Source organism: Mirounga angustirostris, unplaced genomic scaffold (assembly GCF_029215605.1).
Source record: "Mirounga angustirostris isolate CCGP_5_RB_7025 unplaced genomic scaffold, mMirAng1.0.hap1 SCAF_4, whole genome shotgun sequence".
Classification (NCBI taxonomy): domain Eukaryota; kingdom Metazoa; phylum Chordata; class Mammalia; order Carnivora; family Phocidae; genus Mirounga; species Mirounga angustirostris.
Genome location: NW_026991712.1, coordinates 67,962,623 through 67,979,387, shown reverse-complemented (window position 1 = coordinate 67,979,387; position 16,765 = coordinate 67,962,623). Strand labels below are relative to the sequence as shown.

Sequence of the window (16,765 nt, the reverse complement as noted above, 5' to 3'; positions counted from 1 at the left end):
ATACACATAAGCATTAAAAGTATTCTAAACTGTTCTGGAGTTTGAAGTACCTCAAGTTCTTAATAGAAAACAGTTTTTGTTTTTCTCTGTATGGAAATGCTTTTATTGGTGAATTACGCCTTTTCCTTTCTAATTGAACTTCTGGGGTATTTATAGCTTCTTCTTTCTTGGAAAGAAAGTAAAAATGGATCTTAAGTTTCTGTGTGAAAGACTAGCTATGATTGAGTTGTATTAAAATGTCTCAAGTCAGAGCAGTAATCATGACCTTCTTGTTCAAGTTTTGAGATATTAGAAAAACAGTTGATGTATATCGTAAGACTAAGAAATAATTATAATAAAATTATAATGAGGATCTTTTAATTTTTTCTGTATTTTAGATTTCAAATTAAAAAAAAAAAAACTAGGGATGTCTGAGTGGCTTAGTCAGTGAAGTGTCTGCCTTTGGCTCAGATCATGATCCCAGGGTCCTGGGACCGAGTCCCTCATTGGGCTCCTTGCTCAGAGAGGAGCCTGCTTCTCCCTCTGCCTGATGCTCCCCCTGCTTGTGCGTGCACCCTCTCTCTCTCTCTCTGACAAATAAATAAAATCTTAAAAAAAAATTTTAAAAACTGAAGGTAAAAGGCCTTACTCCTATACTTTCATATAGCACTTTGTAGTTAGCACGGTAGATTTTAGAAAATCTTTACAATTGATAAGATCAGCAGGTATTATCCTCATTTTACCAACGAAGTCAGGATTAGAGAAATTACATGATCTGATGAGATCACTGACATAGAAAGTAAAAGATTAAAGAATTGAGTCCATATCCTTGACTACTACATAACACCGTGAGTTTTTATTCTTTAAGATCTGGTATAGGTCTGAAATTATATCTTGTGTTTGGGGATTAATTTACATTTTAAAGGGGCAAGTTGTATTAACAAATATAACTATTGTTGATTGAATACTTCATGTGTCTTAGGTACTGTATCTTTATTTCCTTTTCGTAGGTGAGAAAACAATTCACAGTTTAAGTAACTTGGCTACTTTCACATAGCTGATAAGTACCTGGGCTGGGATTAAGGTTTAGACATCTCATGGCTTCGCTTCAACCTTATGTTAAATGGCCTCCCCAGATTGTGTTTCTAAGTTAGTGCTGTGGGTAAAGGGTCTGTGGATCTGTTGTTACAAGTATGTTTCATTATATTCATTGATTTTTTTTTTTTTAGTCACTTTATATATTTATGTATTGATGTAATTTTTCCTCTTCCAAATAGTACTTTGACTGTGAGGGAAACGTCAAACATTTTACATCATTTGGTTTAAAGGTTGCATATCTTTAAAGAATATAGTAAAATTTCACTATAACCAGTTTCCAAATTATGAGTATTCTATTAAAGTGATTATTTGAACATAAACTGTTACATTGATTATATCTCATTATAACTAGGTTTGAAGTAAAAGATGAAAGTAAGTTTTCAGTTGTTATTTTCCATCATCAGTAAGTGGAACTTTTGTTTCTCTTCACTACTAAGGTAGATTGCTTTGATTGATATTCCGTATAGCTAGCAATTAAAAATATGTCTTAAATTTAGCAGAACATATTTTTAAATATTTCCAGTTACAGTTGAAGCTCTACTAATTCAAAATGTGTTGACCATATCTTACTTTGAAACTCTGAAATTCAGTTTCCTATAACTTTGTTCTTACTAGAACCCAAAATGAAGCCTTGCCTTTAGAAGCTGGTTAAGTACTTTGATGGAGCTAACCTAAAGAGTTTGGGCCTGGTCCAGCCCCATAGGTAACAGAGTTGGCAGAATTTGTTTTCCCATTCCCCAGAGAATTTTGGCCTCCTTTTTTTAGGAATTAGTACAGATTAGATAATCAGTTAAAACAGGGTGGACAAACTAGTTGGGGATCATATCCAGTCTATGCCCTGTTTTCTTTGGAAAAAACCCTAAGCTAGTAGCTTTTTAAAGGGTTGTTAAAAAAAAAAAGAAGAAAGAAAGAAAGATGACTGACAGCAACTAGAGATTATTTGGCTTGCAAAGCTTGAAATATTTACTCTTTGACCTTTAGTTTGCTAACCTCTGAATTACTATGATATAGATGATACAGATAAATTACGAACTTGGTAGGTAACTGCAAAATTCAGCATTTGTGATGGTGTAATAAGAATATTCAACATGGGGCGTCTGGGTGGCTCAGTTGTTAAGCGACTGCCTTCAACTCAGGTCATGATCTCAGGGTCATGGGATCGAGCCCCGTATCGGGCTCCCTGCTCAGCGGGAAGCCTTCTTCCCCCTCTCCTAACCCCCTTGCTTGTGTTCTTTCTCTTGCTGTGTCTTTCTCTGTCAAATAAGTAAATAAAATCTTTAAAAAAAAAAATTCAATGTAAGTTAGAAGTGTAATTTGGAAAAACTTGATTATGAGGAATGAACTTTAAAAACTTTCTGCCGCGGGGCACCTGCGTGGCTCAGTTGGTTAAGCATCTGCCTTCGGCTCAGGTCATGATCTCCAGGTCCTGGGATGGAGCCCCACATTGGACTCCCTGCTTAGCGGGGAGTCTGCTTCTCCCTCTCCCTCTCCTTCTGCCTCTCCCCCTGCTTGTGCTCTCTCGGTCTCTCTCACTCTCTCAAATAAATAAATAAACCTTCTACCTGGTCTGATTTTCCACTCTCACATCCAGGTAAGGATGTACTGAGTCCAGATTTCAGTGCCAGCATTCTAAATTAAGACTTTGAAACTGATTACCTCCCTATACAGCACAGCTCTCTTGCTCTTCCCTGATGTGGGATTTATTCACTTCCCTGTGTTTTGTGTCTCTTTAACTGTAGGTTTTCTTTTAGAATGAACGTATCAGTATTTTTCACAATGTAGGAATTCAGTAAGTGGTTGAAATAAATAATAAAGTAATAAAAGGATCTTTTTTAGCAACTTCAGAAAAAAGATCATTTTAAAACTATGTTAATCACGGGCACCTGGGTGGCTCAGTCAGTTAAGCGTCTGCCTTTGGCTCAGGTCACGATCCTGGGGTCCAGGAATCGAGCCCCGCATCAGGCTGCCTGCTCAATGGGGAGTCTGCTTCTCCCTCTCCTTCTGTCCCTCCCCCCTGAGTGCTCTCTCCTGCATACTCTCTCAAGTGAATAATATCTTTAAAAAAATGTTAATCTATTATATATGTTATATTAGCTGACCTATTCATTTTTATTAAGCTTTTTAAGTGTTTTATATCACAGGGACCTCCTTGTCAGTGTGAAGCCCTCTGAGTACTTTTATTTTTAGCAAATAATTTAGTGATCAGGTTACACACGTGTGTGTGTGCATGCGCGTGCGCTCTTCATGGCTAGTAAAGTTTAATCATTACTAATTTCTGAAAGATTTTTTTCTTTGAAAAACGTTGTTGGTGATTGTTAGCTTTCCTCGGGTTTCTCTTTATTCAATATGGCAGTCAGTGTTTCCAGTGTTGGTCTGTGTGGTGTTGCCAGTACTGTTGTGGTTCCAAAAATGTTCGTTATTTCCTTCACACTAATATTGTGAGCATTCTTTGAATATATTTTTAAATATAGTTAATAATTATGTAATACCGTTAAAGAATATGTTCAATTAGATTAGTAAACAGTAACCCATTTATTTCCCATTTTGAATATAGTAAAATATATTGAGTATATTTAAAAAGTCCTTTTTTTCTTTAACTAGTACTAAGTGACAGAGTTGTTTTTGTTTTTAAGTCCAAGCTTTGCTGGAAATACTCATCAGTAAGTCTATGTCACAATTATTAATTTAAATGCAACCTTTATTTGATTCTCATAAGTTATTTTTATTTTTTTATTTATTTTTAAAAGATTTTATTTATTTATTTGAGAGAGCGAGAATGAGAGAGAGAGAGAGAGCACATGGGAGGGGGAGGGTCAGAGGGAGAAGCAGACTCCCTGCTGAGCAGGGAGCCTGACGTGGGACTCGATCCCGGGACTCCAGGATCATGACCTGAGCCGAAGGCAGTCGCTTAACCAACTGAGCCACCCAGCCTCTCATAAGTTATTTTTATATCCGTTATATCAGAATCATTTCAGAGGACAAAATCTTAAATTAACTTTCTCATAGAGGACAATTTCAACAGTTGTGAGGTGTGTCAAAGTAACTTAATAGTGATAATATCTCAGTGTTCATTGATAGGCCTTTGAAAGAAATTTCAGTTGAATTCCAGGTAGTATTTATGAAGTTACTGTTACATATTTATATTGATACACTTTTTTGGATGGGATAGTAGTGGCAGCATAGTTCTGAGAGAGTAACAGAAAAAAAAAGTTAAATACTTTGCTCCAGGGGACTTAGGATAAGAATGCCTCTATATATTAAGTGAATTATCAGCCCTTAGAATGGTATTCACCCTTATAAGGGGGAGTACTAGTTGCCCTGACTGGATTTAATTTTAAAATTTTGCTTAATTCTATACATTCTAAAGGTCTGTCCAACACTTAAAAAATCACAGCTAAACCAGAGTGAAAATCTATTCTCAGACATGTTTTTGGCCTAAGAAACCCATTTCAAAATAAATCCTTAAAATACCTTATTTTTTACATTGGCTAGTAACAAAGTTGGGTTTTTTTTTTCTTTAAATAGAATTTGGTGCCTTCATTTTTGGCAAATTACTAAATGATTAGTATTCAAAACAAACGAGATTTAATTGCAGTAATTCTGGAAAAAAATACAGGAACTCACTGTTTCTAAATTAAAATTCTGAACAGGAAGGTGATTTTATTGGGTAAAATTTGGACATTAGAGTACAAAGAAAAGAGGCACCTGTTATCCCACCATTAAGAAATCATAGTAAGTAAGGATTTTGTTTTGATTCTTTTTCAAAACGAGCAAGACAAAACAAAACAAACATTTAGATCATGCCATTGGTATAATCTTGAATCATTATTTTCTTTCTCAGTTTGAGTATTTTAATAAAAGTACAAAATTTAATTGCTGAATTGGATCCCATCGTATAGATAGGTATACTATAGTTCCTCTATTATTTGGCATACCTTACAGGTTTGTTTAATCTTTGCATATAAATTTTTGGATACATCAGCTGCTTAAAATAAAGTTGGCTGTAAATGATCAATTCATGTGTGTGGAGTTTATAATTCAGATTTTTGAGGAAATGATGGTATTTTTAAATTGTGCCAGAGGATCTGACTCTTAAAAATTATCCCCATCCTACCTATCTCCTTCCCCCCGAAAAATCCTGCAATTTTATAACAAATATTTTAAAATAAAATTACCAGCAAATCTTTGTCTTGATAAAATCGGATTTGAGATTTTTATGTTATCTGGAATGGGCACATCGGTTTTTCATTTATTTAAAACTATTTGATTTTAATCTTTCAGAGTCTTTTTTTTCCCCTGCTCGTCAGAGGATATTTCGCTCCTGATTATGATCTTTTGTCTTCCAGAGTAACAGCTATCCACCAATGTCAGATCCATACATGCCTAGTTACTATGCTCCATCCATTGGATTTCCATATTCTCTTGGGGAAGCAGCATGGTCCACGGCTGGAGACCAACCTATGCCGTATCTGACAACCTATGGACAAATGAGTAATGGAGAACATCATTATATACCAGATGGTGTGTTTAGTCAACCTGGGGCATTAGGAAATACCCCTCCATTTCTTGGTCAACATGGATTTAACTTTTTTCCTGGTAATGCTGATTTCTCTACATGGGGGACAAGTGGATCTCAGGGACAATCAACACAAAGTTCTGCTTATAGTAGCAGTTATGGCTATCCACCTAGTTCTCTTGGGAGAGCTATTACAGACGGACAGGCTGGATTTGGCAATGATACTTTGAGTAAGGTGCCTGGCATTAGTAGTATTGAGCAAGGCATGACCGGACTGAAAATTGGTGGTGACCTGACAGCTGCAGTGACAAAAACTGTAGGTACAGCCTTGAGCAGCAGTGGTATGACTAGCATTGCAACCAATAGTGTGCCCCCAGTTAGCAGTGCAGCGCCTAAACCAACCTCCTGGGCTGCCATTGCCAGAAAGCCTGCCAAACCTCAACCGAAACTTAAACCCAAGGGCAATGTGGGAATTGGGGGTTCTGCTGTGCCACCACCTCCTATAAAACACAACATGAATATTGGAACTTGGGATGAAAAGGGGTCAGTGGTAAAGGCTCCACCAACCCAACCAGTTCTGCCTCCTCAAACTATAATCCAGCAGCCTCAGCCATTAATTCAACCACCACCATTGGTGCAAAGCCAACTGCCTCAACAGCAGCCTCAGCCACCACAGCCACAGCAGCAACAAGGACCTCAGCCACAGGCCCAGCCTCACCAAGTGCAGCCCCAACAGCAGCAGCTGCAGAATCGCTGGGTAGCTCCTCGGAATAGGGGAGCTGGATTCAACCAGAACAATGGAGTGGGCGGTGAAAACTTTGGTTTAGGTGTTGTTCCTGTCAGTGCTTCACCTTCTAGCGTAGAAGTGCATCCAGTGCTGGAAAAGCTAAAGGCCATAAACAATTATAATCCCAAAGACTTTGACTGGAACCTGAAGAATGGACGTGTGTTTATAATTAAAAGCTATTCTGAGGATGACATACACCGTTCAATTAAGTACTCTATCTGGTGTAGTACTGAGCATGGTAATAAGCGTTTGGATGCAGCTTACCGTTCCCTGAATGGGAAAGGCCCACTGTATTTACTCTTCAGTGTGAATGGCAGTGGACATTTTTGTGGAGTGGCTGAAATGAAGTCTGTTGTGGACTATAATGCATATGCTGGTGTCTGGTCTCAGGATAAGTGGAAGGGCAAATTTGAAGTTAAATGGATCTTTGTCAAAGATGTTCCCAATAACCAATTACGGCATATTCGCTTAGAAAATAATGACAACAAACCAGTCACCAATTCAAGGGACACTCAAGAGGTACCCCTAGAAAAAGCTAAGCAAGTGCTTAAAATAATTGCTACTTTCAAGCATACCACCTCAATCTTTGATGACTTTGCACATTATGAAAAGCGTCAAGAAGAGGAGGAAGCCATGCGTAGGGTAAGAGTACAGTAATTTTTCTGTGTAGGGTCTTTTTATTGGGGTGGTGTGTATGGATGGGTGTTCTTTAATGCCTTTTAATATTACATTCTGAGTTTAGGAGCTTTACTCTGAAGGAAACCAACTACTTAGCTTAAGAAACAGAGCCCTGCAAACTCCCTTCAGGGCCTCTCATGGCACATGGGCATCATTTTCTTTTCCCAAGGGTCATCCTGACTCTGAATTTGCCTGTTCTTCATACTCCGGGGATAAAGGTCATTGAGTTGTGTTCATCAGAGTTCCATAAATTGTGCATTTATAACTAAGCAGACTTAGGAACTGGTGAGGGACTCTAGTACTAATTCCATTTTATTAATTTTATGCAAAAATGTATTAGGAGTTTGAAACAGCTTTTGTAAATAAATGTTTGACTATTTCATATTTATGAGAAGTAAAATAGACTTTTTCCCTGAGACTCTTTCCTGAGTCATTTTTTTAATTTGTACACTTAGAGCACTTGTTCAAAGTATAGTAAGGATTTGACTTTAGGAAGGCAGCTTAGAGTTGGGAAGGCATGGACTTTTCGATTTTGACTGCAGAATTTCATTTCTTACTCCGTTATTGACCCTCTGTGGGACTCTTAAGGGAGACTTCCCTGAAGTTATGCACTGTTTTTGCTTGCATCATATAAGCCAGAATTTGATCACAGGGCACACAGAGTAAGACAGGTTGGGGAATGTTTTCTGTTTCAAACCACAAAAGAAAATTGGGTCCTATTTTTAGAAAAGAAAAAATGGAAGGAGTAGACAACTAGCAGACTTTTCCATAGGTAGTACATTTAAATTTCTTTTCAAATGCAGCAGGGATAAAGTTAGAAGCTTTTCTAATAAATTATGTTGGTTACTATCGAAAGCTCTTATGTAGAAATTAAGGTAAAGTGGGAACTTAACTCTGTAAAATGTCAACAATTTGTTTCTATGTGTGAACTTGCATGTCTTGTATCTTCTTGGTCTGTGCAGACAAGGGAATTATTTTGGTGAACATTCCTCACTGGTGAATAATAATTGAAATAATGATTCTAGAGCAGTCGTTTGTATACCTTGGGGCACTTAAACTATTGAGGTGCTTCTTGGAAGTGCAGGTTCTTGAGACCCACTGCAGGAAAATCTTATATACGGATGGCCCTCGAACAATGTACAGGTTAGGGGTGCCAAACTCCTAGTTTGGAATTTGTATATAACTTTTGGCTCACCCAGAACTTAACTACTAATAGCCTACTGTTTATAGGAAGCCTTGCTGATAACACAGTTGATTACCACATATTTTGTATGTTACATGAATTGTATACTGTAGTCTTAAAGTAAGCTAGAGAAAAAATGGTATTAAGAAAATCATCAGGAAGAGAAAGTACTGTATTTGACAGTATTTGACTATTTGACAGAAAAAATCTGTATATAAGCGGACCCACACAGTTCACACCCATGTTGTTCAAGGGTCAACTGTAATTTGATAAGGGACCTGGTGGTGTATATTTTTAATGAGCTAACCTTAGTTGATTCTCGTGCTAGTGATTCCAGTCAAATGTGGGAGAATGAAGGAAAAGGGATTGAAAGTAGCTCCTGAATTTTTGAGCTCAGCAGTTGAGTTAATAGTCATATATATTGTAACTGCCATTACGAATAGTGGATCAGGAGAATGGATTTGGGGTATGAAAAGTGGAGTACAGGTTTTCCTTTTAGGATGTGCTGACTGTAAGATGCTTTGGAGAAATACAGACAGTGAAATCTCTGATTAAGCAGTTAGAAGTGGGAGTCAGATTTGGGAGCTTTCTGTTCTTAAATAGTTGATTCTGCGAAAGTGGGATGAGATTGCTCAGGGAAAAAAGATGCATGGCAAGGAACTATTTCTCAACTTTTTTCTTCCCTCCCACTACTAAGGAGAGGTCACCCTTGTATGTCTTCCACATTTCTTCCCTACCCAGTCTGAAAATTTTAGTCCTAGTTTTATTATTTTTTTATTATGTAATTATCTCAGGAATTATTTATGACAGTTACATATTGTTTTACAATTACATACCATAGTGATTTAAAGTTAATAATTTTTAAACTTCAAAATTGTACATTTAAATTGTTTCATGGTTTACTGCCAGTCTTTTGATGATGACCTACCTTTGACATGTTTATTTTGAATCCTTTTTTTTTAATCTTATGTAACTTATTTTTTTTTTTTTAGGAAGAGTAATTTGGTATATATATTTATTTATATATAATATAAATATTTATAATAAATGTATTAAGTCCTTCTAGATTCAGAAAATGTCTTTCTTTGACCATGATATGTGAACAGTAAGTTTACCTGGATATAAAATTCTTAGGTCACAGGCTTTTTATTCAGGCTTAGACCTACAGCTTTATATTTATATTACATTATTTATAGTTTTATATCATGGAGAAGTCTGAGGCCAGCCTAAATTTTCTTTATTTGGAAATAGCTTTTTCTGTTTGTGTACAAAAAGATTATTCTTGGAATAGGAATATGTATGTGGAATGTGTTTAATATGGACCTCTATTATAATTTTCCTTAATCTGTCTATAGGCCGAATTTTTAATTTGTATTTTCCTTTTTCTGGTTATGTCGAAAAATACAGTGCATCTTTGTCCTTGGGTGCTATTGGTTCTTTATCATTTTTCTCTGCATTTGGAGACTTTAAAATTTGAATTTCCATGTCATTAATTTGGTTTGCTTTGTGTTGATTTTGTGATTTGTCAAGTTTTGAATTCTTCAGTGACAATATTAGTTTGCTTACATTATTACATCTAGCTACCACTTATATCTGTTGATTGGTTTTTTTTTTGATCCAGAATCCATCTTGTTTATTGAGCACAAAGCTGTTTAAAGCTTATTTCTGCTTCCTGTAATTACCATTTTTGAAACTTCTTCCTCTTTCATATGCTTTTTAACTTCTTTTTTAAAATTTACATACAGTAAAATTGTAAATTCCCTTTTGTTGCCTCTTTGTAGTCAAATGCTTCCTTCCCCCTTTGATTAATCTGTTCTTTGACTCTATAAGGCATTTTCCATAATGTCATATAAACAGAATTACACAATGTGTAATCTTTTAAAACTGGCTTCTTTCACTCGGCATGATATCTTTGCAATGTATTAATGTTGTTTTATATATCAGTTCTTGTTCCTTTTAATTACTAAGCATCATTCCATTGTGTGGATTTACTACAGTTCATCCATCCAACCTTTGAAGGACTTCTGGGTTGTTTCCAGTTTTTGGAGAATGTAAATGAAACGCCTATAAATTCGTGTACATATCCTTTTTAAAAGTTTTTTTTGTTAAGTCATGCAGTATAATTCACTTTTTTGGAGTGGGCAGTTAATGAATTTTAACACATTTGTAGATAACCACCACAATTAGGATTCAGAGTAGTTTCATCATCCCCAGAAAATTGTCTTGTACTATACCTTTGTATTTGCATTCTTCCCCAATGTCTTAACTTCTGGCAGCCATGATTTGGACTCAATATAGTTTTGTTTTGTTTTTTTTTAATTGAAGTATAGTTGACCTGCAGTGTTAGTTTCAGGTGTACAACTTAGTGATTTGACACTTAAAATACATTACAAAATGTTCACCACAGTAAATATAGTTACTGTCACCATACAAAGTTACTACAGTAATTAACAGTATTGGCTATTTCCTGTTCTGTACATTTGATCTCTGACATTTTATAACTGGAAGTTTGTACCTCTTAATCCTCTTCACCTGTTTTACCCATCCTCACCCCCCCAACCCTCCACTCCCTCACTCCTGTACCGTTCTCTGTATTTATGAGCCTGTTTCTGTTTTGTTGTTTTTTAGGTTCCACATATAAGTGAGTGAAATCATATGGTATTTGTCTTTCAATTCACTTACTATAATACCTTCTAGGTTCAGGGGCGCCTGGGTGGCTCAGTCGTTAAGTGTCTGCCTTCGGCTCAGGTCGTGATCCCAGGACCCTGGGATCGAGCCCCACATCGGGCTCCCTGCTCCGTGGGGAAGCCTGCTTCTCCCTCTCCTACTCCCCCTGCTTGTGTTCCCTCTCTCGCTATGTCTCTCTCTGTCAAATAAATAAATAAAATCTTTAAAAAAAAAAAAAAACCTTCTAGGTTCATCCATGTCACATTTGGCAAGATTTCTTTTTTTTTTTTTTTTTGTGGCTGAGTAATGTTCTATTGTATTTGTGTGTGTATATATACAATACACACCACATCTTTTTTAGTCGTTCATCTATTGGTGGACACTTGGGTTGCTTGCATATTTTAGCTGTTTATAAATATTGCAGCAATAAACATAGGGATGTATACATATTTTTAAAACTGTGGTTTTCTTTGGATAAATACCCAGAAGTGGGATTACTACTGGATTGTATGGTATTTCTATTTTTAATTTTTTGAGGCACCTTCATACTGTTTTCCACAGTGGCTGCACCAATTTACATTCCCACAAACACTGCGCAAGGGTTCCCTTTTCTCCACATCCTCACCAATACTTGTTACCTCTTGTCATTTTGATACTAGCCATTCTGACAGGTGTGAGGTGAGATCTCATTGTGTTTGCATTTCCCTAATGTTAGTGATGTTGAGCATCTTCTCTTGTGTCTGTTGACCATCTGTCTTCTTTGGAAAAATGTCCATTCAGGTCTTTAACCCCTTAGTGGATATGTCATTTGTATTTGTAAATATCTCCTCCCATTCAGTAGGCTGCCTTTTAGTTTTGTTGATGGTTTCCTTCACTGTGCAGAAGCTTTTTAGTTTGATTTATTATAGTTTTATTAGTACCCTTTTTTGTGAAATGATTTGACTCATTTTGACTTTTTTCTGTCACCATTGAACCTGGAAGAGAATCATCCAGGTCAGGTATTTGCTGCAAAACAGGTTTGTGTTGTTTTTTTCTTTCTTCCTTTCAATGCTTCGTGTTAGTTGCACATTCTCTTCCCACACTGCACATGTGGAGATGAGAGAATCATGTTGATTGTCCACTTTACCAAAGAGTGAATCATCAGCCTGTGAGAGTAAGGAGGGAGAACCAGTACAATGGATGTGCTAGTGGGCATACTTTAACTTTGCTTTGAGTTTGAAACCACCATGTCAGAAAACAGTTCTCCCTGTTTGTTAACTGTTTAGCATTTGCGGTATCATATATCCTTGCCCAGTTTTCTTCCTGGTGCTGTTATCCCTTGTCCAGGAAGAATGTGTAGACTTTTATTTGTAGATTTTCTCTTAGAGAAGCTCACGCTTGCACTTCAGCTTAGCTTTCCAGCATAACTGCTTTTAAATACTCTTGGCATCCCAGTGATGAAGGATGTGTTTGTTCCCTGTCTGTTGTAGGTCCTCCTTGGTTACATCAAGAAGGATAAATTAGTGGTGTTTTGGTAGAATTTTTTTTACTTGTTACGCCTTTTTTCTTTTTGAAATAAAAGGATTTGCAAGTCATTGTTTAGTGTTCTCTTTTAACATGACCCCTCTGGTATTTTGCTGAAATTCTTCAAACCTTCTAATATATGGAGGTTACATTTTCCCAGGTGCATACTCTTCGGTCTTTGGGTAAAGTAGGATTTCTTAAGACACACAATAGCACTAATTAGAAAAGATTGATAAAATTTGACCGGATTAAAATCTGTTCATTAAGGGGCGCCTACTTGGCTCAGTCAGTAGAGCACGTGACTCTTGGGTTGTGAGTTCAAACCCCACGTTGGGCGTGGAGTCTACTTAAAAAAAAAAATCTGTTCATCCAAAGATGCTTTAAAGAAAGTAGAAAGACATGTTAGGCACTGCAAGAATGTTGGATGTAACCTACCAAAAATTAGTATCAAGAATATGTAAAGAGCTCCTGTGAATCAGTTTAAGAAAAAGATGAACCCAATTGAAAAATGGGCAAAAGATGGATAGTCATTTCATGAAAGAGGAAACAAATATGGCTAATAAATATATTAAAAGATAGTCTTATAATTAGGGAAATACAAGTCAGGACTATAATGAGAAAATAGTTTATATCCATTCATTTGGTAAAATTAAGGAATTTGATGGTATCAGGTATTGGAGAAACTAGATTAACAAAATTTCTTCTGCAGTTGCAGATAGGAGCATTAAATTGATAATAGCTATGTGGGGAAGTAGTTTTGCATTCTCTTATAAAGCTGAACATTTCATATATTTTATAATTCAGTTTTCCTAGATATATACCCAAGAGAAACTTCCCAAATACTCCAGAAAACACACAAGAATGAAGTAAATAGAATGAAGTAAAAAGACTGGTAGCAACCTAAATGTTCATCAGTAGGAAAATAGCCAAAATACATTGGTGCCTTAGTAATATAGGGGAATGATTGAGCATGCAACAATATTCGCGAATCTTTTTTTCCTTCATTTTTTTTGTTTGGAAATAATTTTTTTTTTTTTAAAGATTTTATTTATTTATTTGACAGAGAGAGACACAGCGAGAGAGGGAACACAAGCAGGGGGAGTGGGAGAGGGAGAAGCAGGCCTCCTGCGGAGCAGGGAGCCCGATGTGGGGCTCGATCCCAGGAGCCTGAGATCATGACCTGAGCTGAAGGCAGACACTTAACGACTGAGCCACCCAGGCGCCCCATTTGGAAATAATTTTTAATCTATTTGGAAGAATCAGAATAATATGTGAGACACTCATATGCCTTTTATCCAGATTTACCTATTAACATTCTTCCCTGTTTGTTTTATGTGTTTGTTTTTTTTAACAATTTGAGAGTAAGTTCCATATATCATGGTTCTTTACCCCCCAAAAGTATAGTGTATATTTCCTAAGGATAAGGATATTCTCTTACATAACTACAATACTCTTATCAGTTGATCTGTGGTGTCCTTTATGCCTTTTTTCTAGTATAAGCCCTAGGCTAAGATCAGGTAGAGGTCCTAGAATAGCCAAAACAATTTTAAATAGTTAAAACAATTTTAGAAGGCTTATACTAATCTGACCCCAAATCTTTGCCTTTCCTTGGTTTGGGAATATTTTTTCCTATGGTTTTTCCTAGGGTTTTTAGTTTTAAATTTTACATTTGGGTCTGTGGTTATAGTAATTTTCATTTCTCTTCCTAGTGTGTTCATGTTTTTCATTAAGTTCTTGGGCCTACTTGTGATAGAAGACAAGGACTTTAAGAAGCTAATTCCATCTTTTCATCACTGGGTCTTTGACTTTCTTTTTGTTTTTTCTTCTGGTTATTTTGACAATGGAGTAAGTCTCCAGGTTACCTTGCCATCAAAGCACCCCATGGAAGAGTTTGCTAGACATCCTGTCAGGTTAATATAATACTTGGAAAGTCATGCTGTGTCTTTTAGAGTAAGGGATATTGGTGAAACTTAAAACTGGAAGAGGAATCCATGCTAGTTATCATAGTATTTGTCTAGTTCTTCATTCTTAGATTTGAACACATACTTTTGATATATTTGATTAAAATCAAGCTTAATGGCAGAACAGTGAAGACAAACTCAAAGAATTTAGGGAGCAGAAGATAATTTAAAATATAAAATTTAATTTGTTAGTGAGGGAGGATTCATATGTAAAAAAAGAAAACTAGAAAATTTTCTTGGAAATGAGAAACATGAATGTCAAAAAAAAATCGGTGCACAGCAGATAATAAAATGTTAATGTTTTAAATCCAGTTAATCTGAAATTTCAAATCAAAGAGATTTCCCAAAACAAAGGGAAGAATGATTGGAGAAAAATGCCCAAAGACAAAAGATACATGTTTTCAGAAGGAATGGGCTCAAGCTGAGTAAGTAGCAGGATTATTTCAAATTGAAAAGAACTAAAGACAGGATAAAGAGAAAATCTTAAGCTTCCTGAGCAAAAGACAAATTACGTACTGCAGACAAAGGAGAATCAGATTATCATCAGAATTTTTCCATCTACAACTCTGGATACTCATAGGGAAAATCTTATTTCAGAGTGGAGGGGAATGGGGTATATAGAATTATGTTCTTAAAGATGAGTGTCACATTTTATCATTGAAGGGGAAATGCAAAATAAAGATTTCAGGTGTACAGGAGTAGCCACATTATCCTTCATGAGAAAGTAACCTGAAGAGGTTTTTCAGCAGAAAAAGGATTTCAAGAAAGATAACACCTGGTAACTGGTTATACTAGAATAAGTATCTCTCAACAGGGACTGTGCATCAGATAGGTCTTCATTGTATGTAGTTTATCTCAGGACTATAAGCATCTCCACTCAGTCTGTTAAATTGGCACTGTGGTCTTTGAAGCCTGACAAATGAAAATGAGCCCTCAGTGGGGAACCACTGACCTTGGAGAAGTGAAGGAAGCTAAAAAGAAAATAACATTGCTAGCTAATCATGTTCTCATTGGAACATAAGCTCTGTGAGAGCAGGGCTTGCTTTGTTCTCTGCTGAATCCCTAGCACCTAATGATTGATAAATAAATAGGCGATTAAATATTTGTTAAATGAGTAAATGCTTTGAAGAATCTCTTTCCCTTTGGAAAGTTTGAATGTCATTGAATTTTTCTTTATTGGTTTAAATTGCTGTACTTTTTAAATTTAGGAACTATGTACTTGATCATTCAAGTTACATAATGAATGCTGCCTCTTGGTTTTTCCATCTGTAGAAATGGACACTAACATGTAAAAGATTTAGTTATAGTTAGAACAAAATGTTATGAGATGGAATGGGAAGGAAAGATTTGAGGAAGAGTAACAACTAAATGCAGTATTTTTCTCATCTTTCTGAAGGTAACAATGAATTGTTTAAAGATGATATATCAAGCACTTGTGCCTTGCGTATTATTTAGAGTCATAAAGATAATCACTAAAACTAAAAATAGTGTGGCTTCTAGTGTAAGGAGGGAGAAGAGAAGGAGAATATAACATATCCATCCACTGTGATAAATTACTTATATACAATGGGAATTGATAGTGTCTGCATTGAGAAAACAAGAAGTTGATGTATTAGTATGCTACTTATAGGGGCAACCCATAGGAGGAACTTAAAATAGAAAGGGCTAGAGGTGGATAGGGGAGCTTACTTTTTACTTTTAACTTGCTGTTTGTTTGTATTACTTATAATGATAAAGCTAGTTTAATTGGAAAATAAAACAAAGAACCAGTCATGTTCTGAGTATATTTGTACAGATTAAGTAATCTGCACGACAGAATTTACTTTAGATAATCCTTTTATTGAAATTTTACTTTTGTTGCACTTGATTGTGAGTCATTTAGATCCTACTAGTTTCTTTCATTCTTATAAATCCTTATTGACCAGGAAACATAATCTCAAGTGAAATTTTTTGTTTAATAGCTCTTTTATCTCTATATAGAAATTAGAGTTGGGCGCCTGGGTGGCTCAGTCGGTTAAGCGACTGCCTTCGGCTCAGGTCATGATCCTGGAGTCCCGGGATCGAGTCCCACATCGGGTTCCCTGCTCTGCGGGGAGCCTGCTTCTCCCTCTCCCCCTCCCCCTGCTTGTGTTCCCTCTCTCGCTGTGTCTCTCTCTGTCAAATAAATAAATAAAATCTTTAAAAAAAAAAAAAAAAGAAATTAGAGTTTTCAATTGCCTGTAACTTTGAGATGGATTTCCAAAATATGGCATTTACCTAGTTGCACAGAAAGAGATGAAAACCTGCAGTTTATGTAGAATTAAGCAAGGCATAATTATAATAAAATCCTTATTAAATGGTTTTAATTTCTAGAATCTTCTATGAATTTTAGTCATGTATACTATTTTATATTG

At 36.0% G+C, this 16,765-nt stretch overlaps 1 protein-coding gene across 6 annotated transcripts in view; it reads left to right on the top strand.

The window, feature by feature from the left end:
- The window catches only part of YTHDF3 (YTH N6-methyladenosine RNA binding protein F3), a 40,465-nt gene that overhangs the window by 10,845 nt on the left and 12,855 nt on the right, over positions 1-16,765 (top strand). For all 6 annotated transcript variants that reach the window (XM_045896485.3, XM_064588277.1, XM_045896489.3 and 3 more), the window contains one exon: positions 5,424-7,022. In XM_045896485.3, coding sequence (XP_045752441.1) covers positions 5,424-7,022 — 1,599 coding nt within the window. The remainder of the gene's footprint in view (positions 1-5,423; positions 7,023-16,765) is intronic.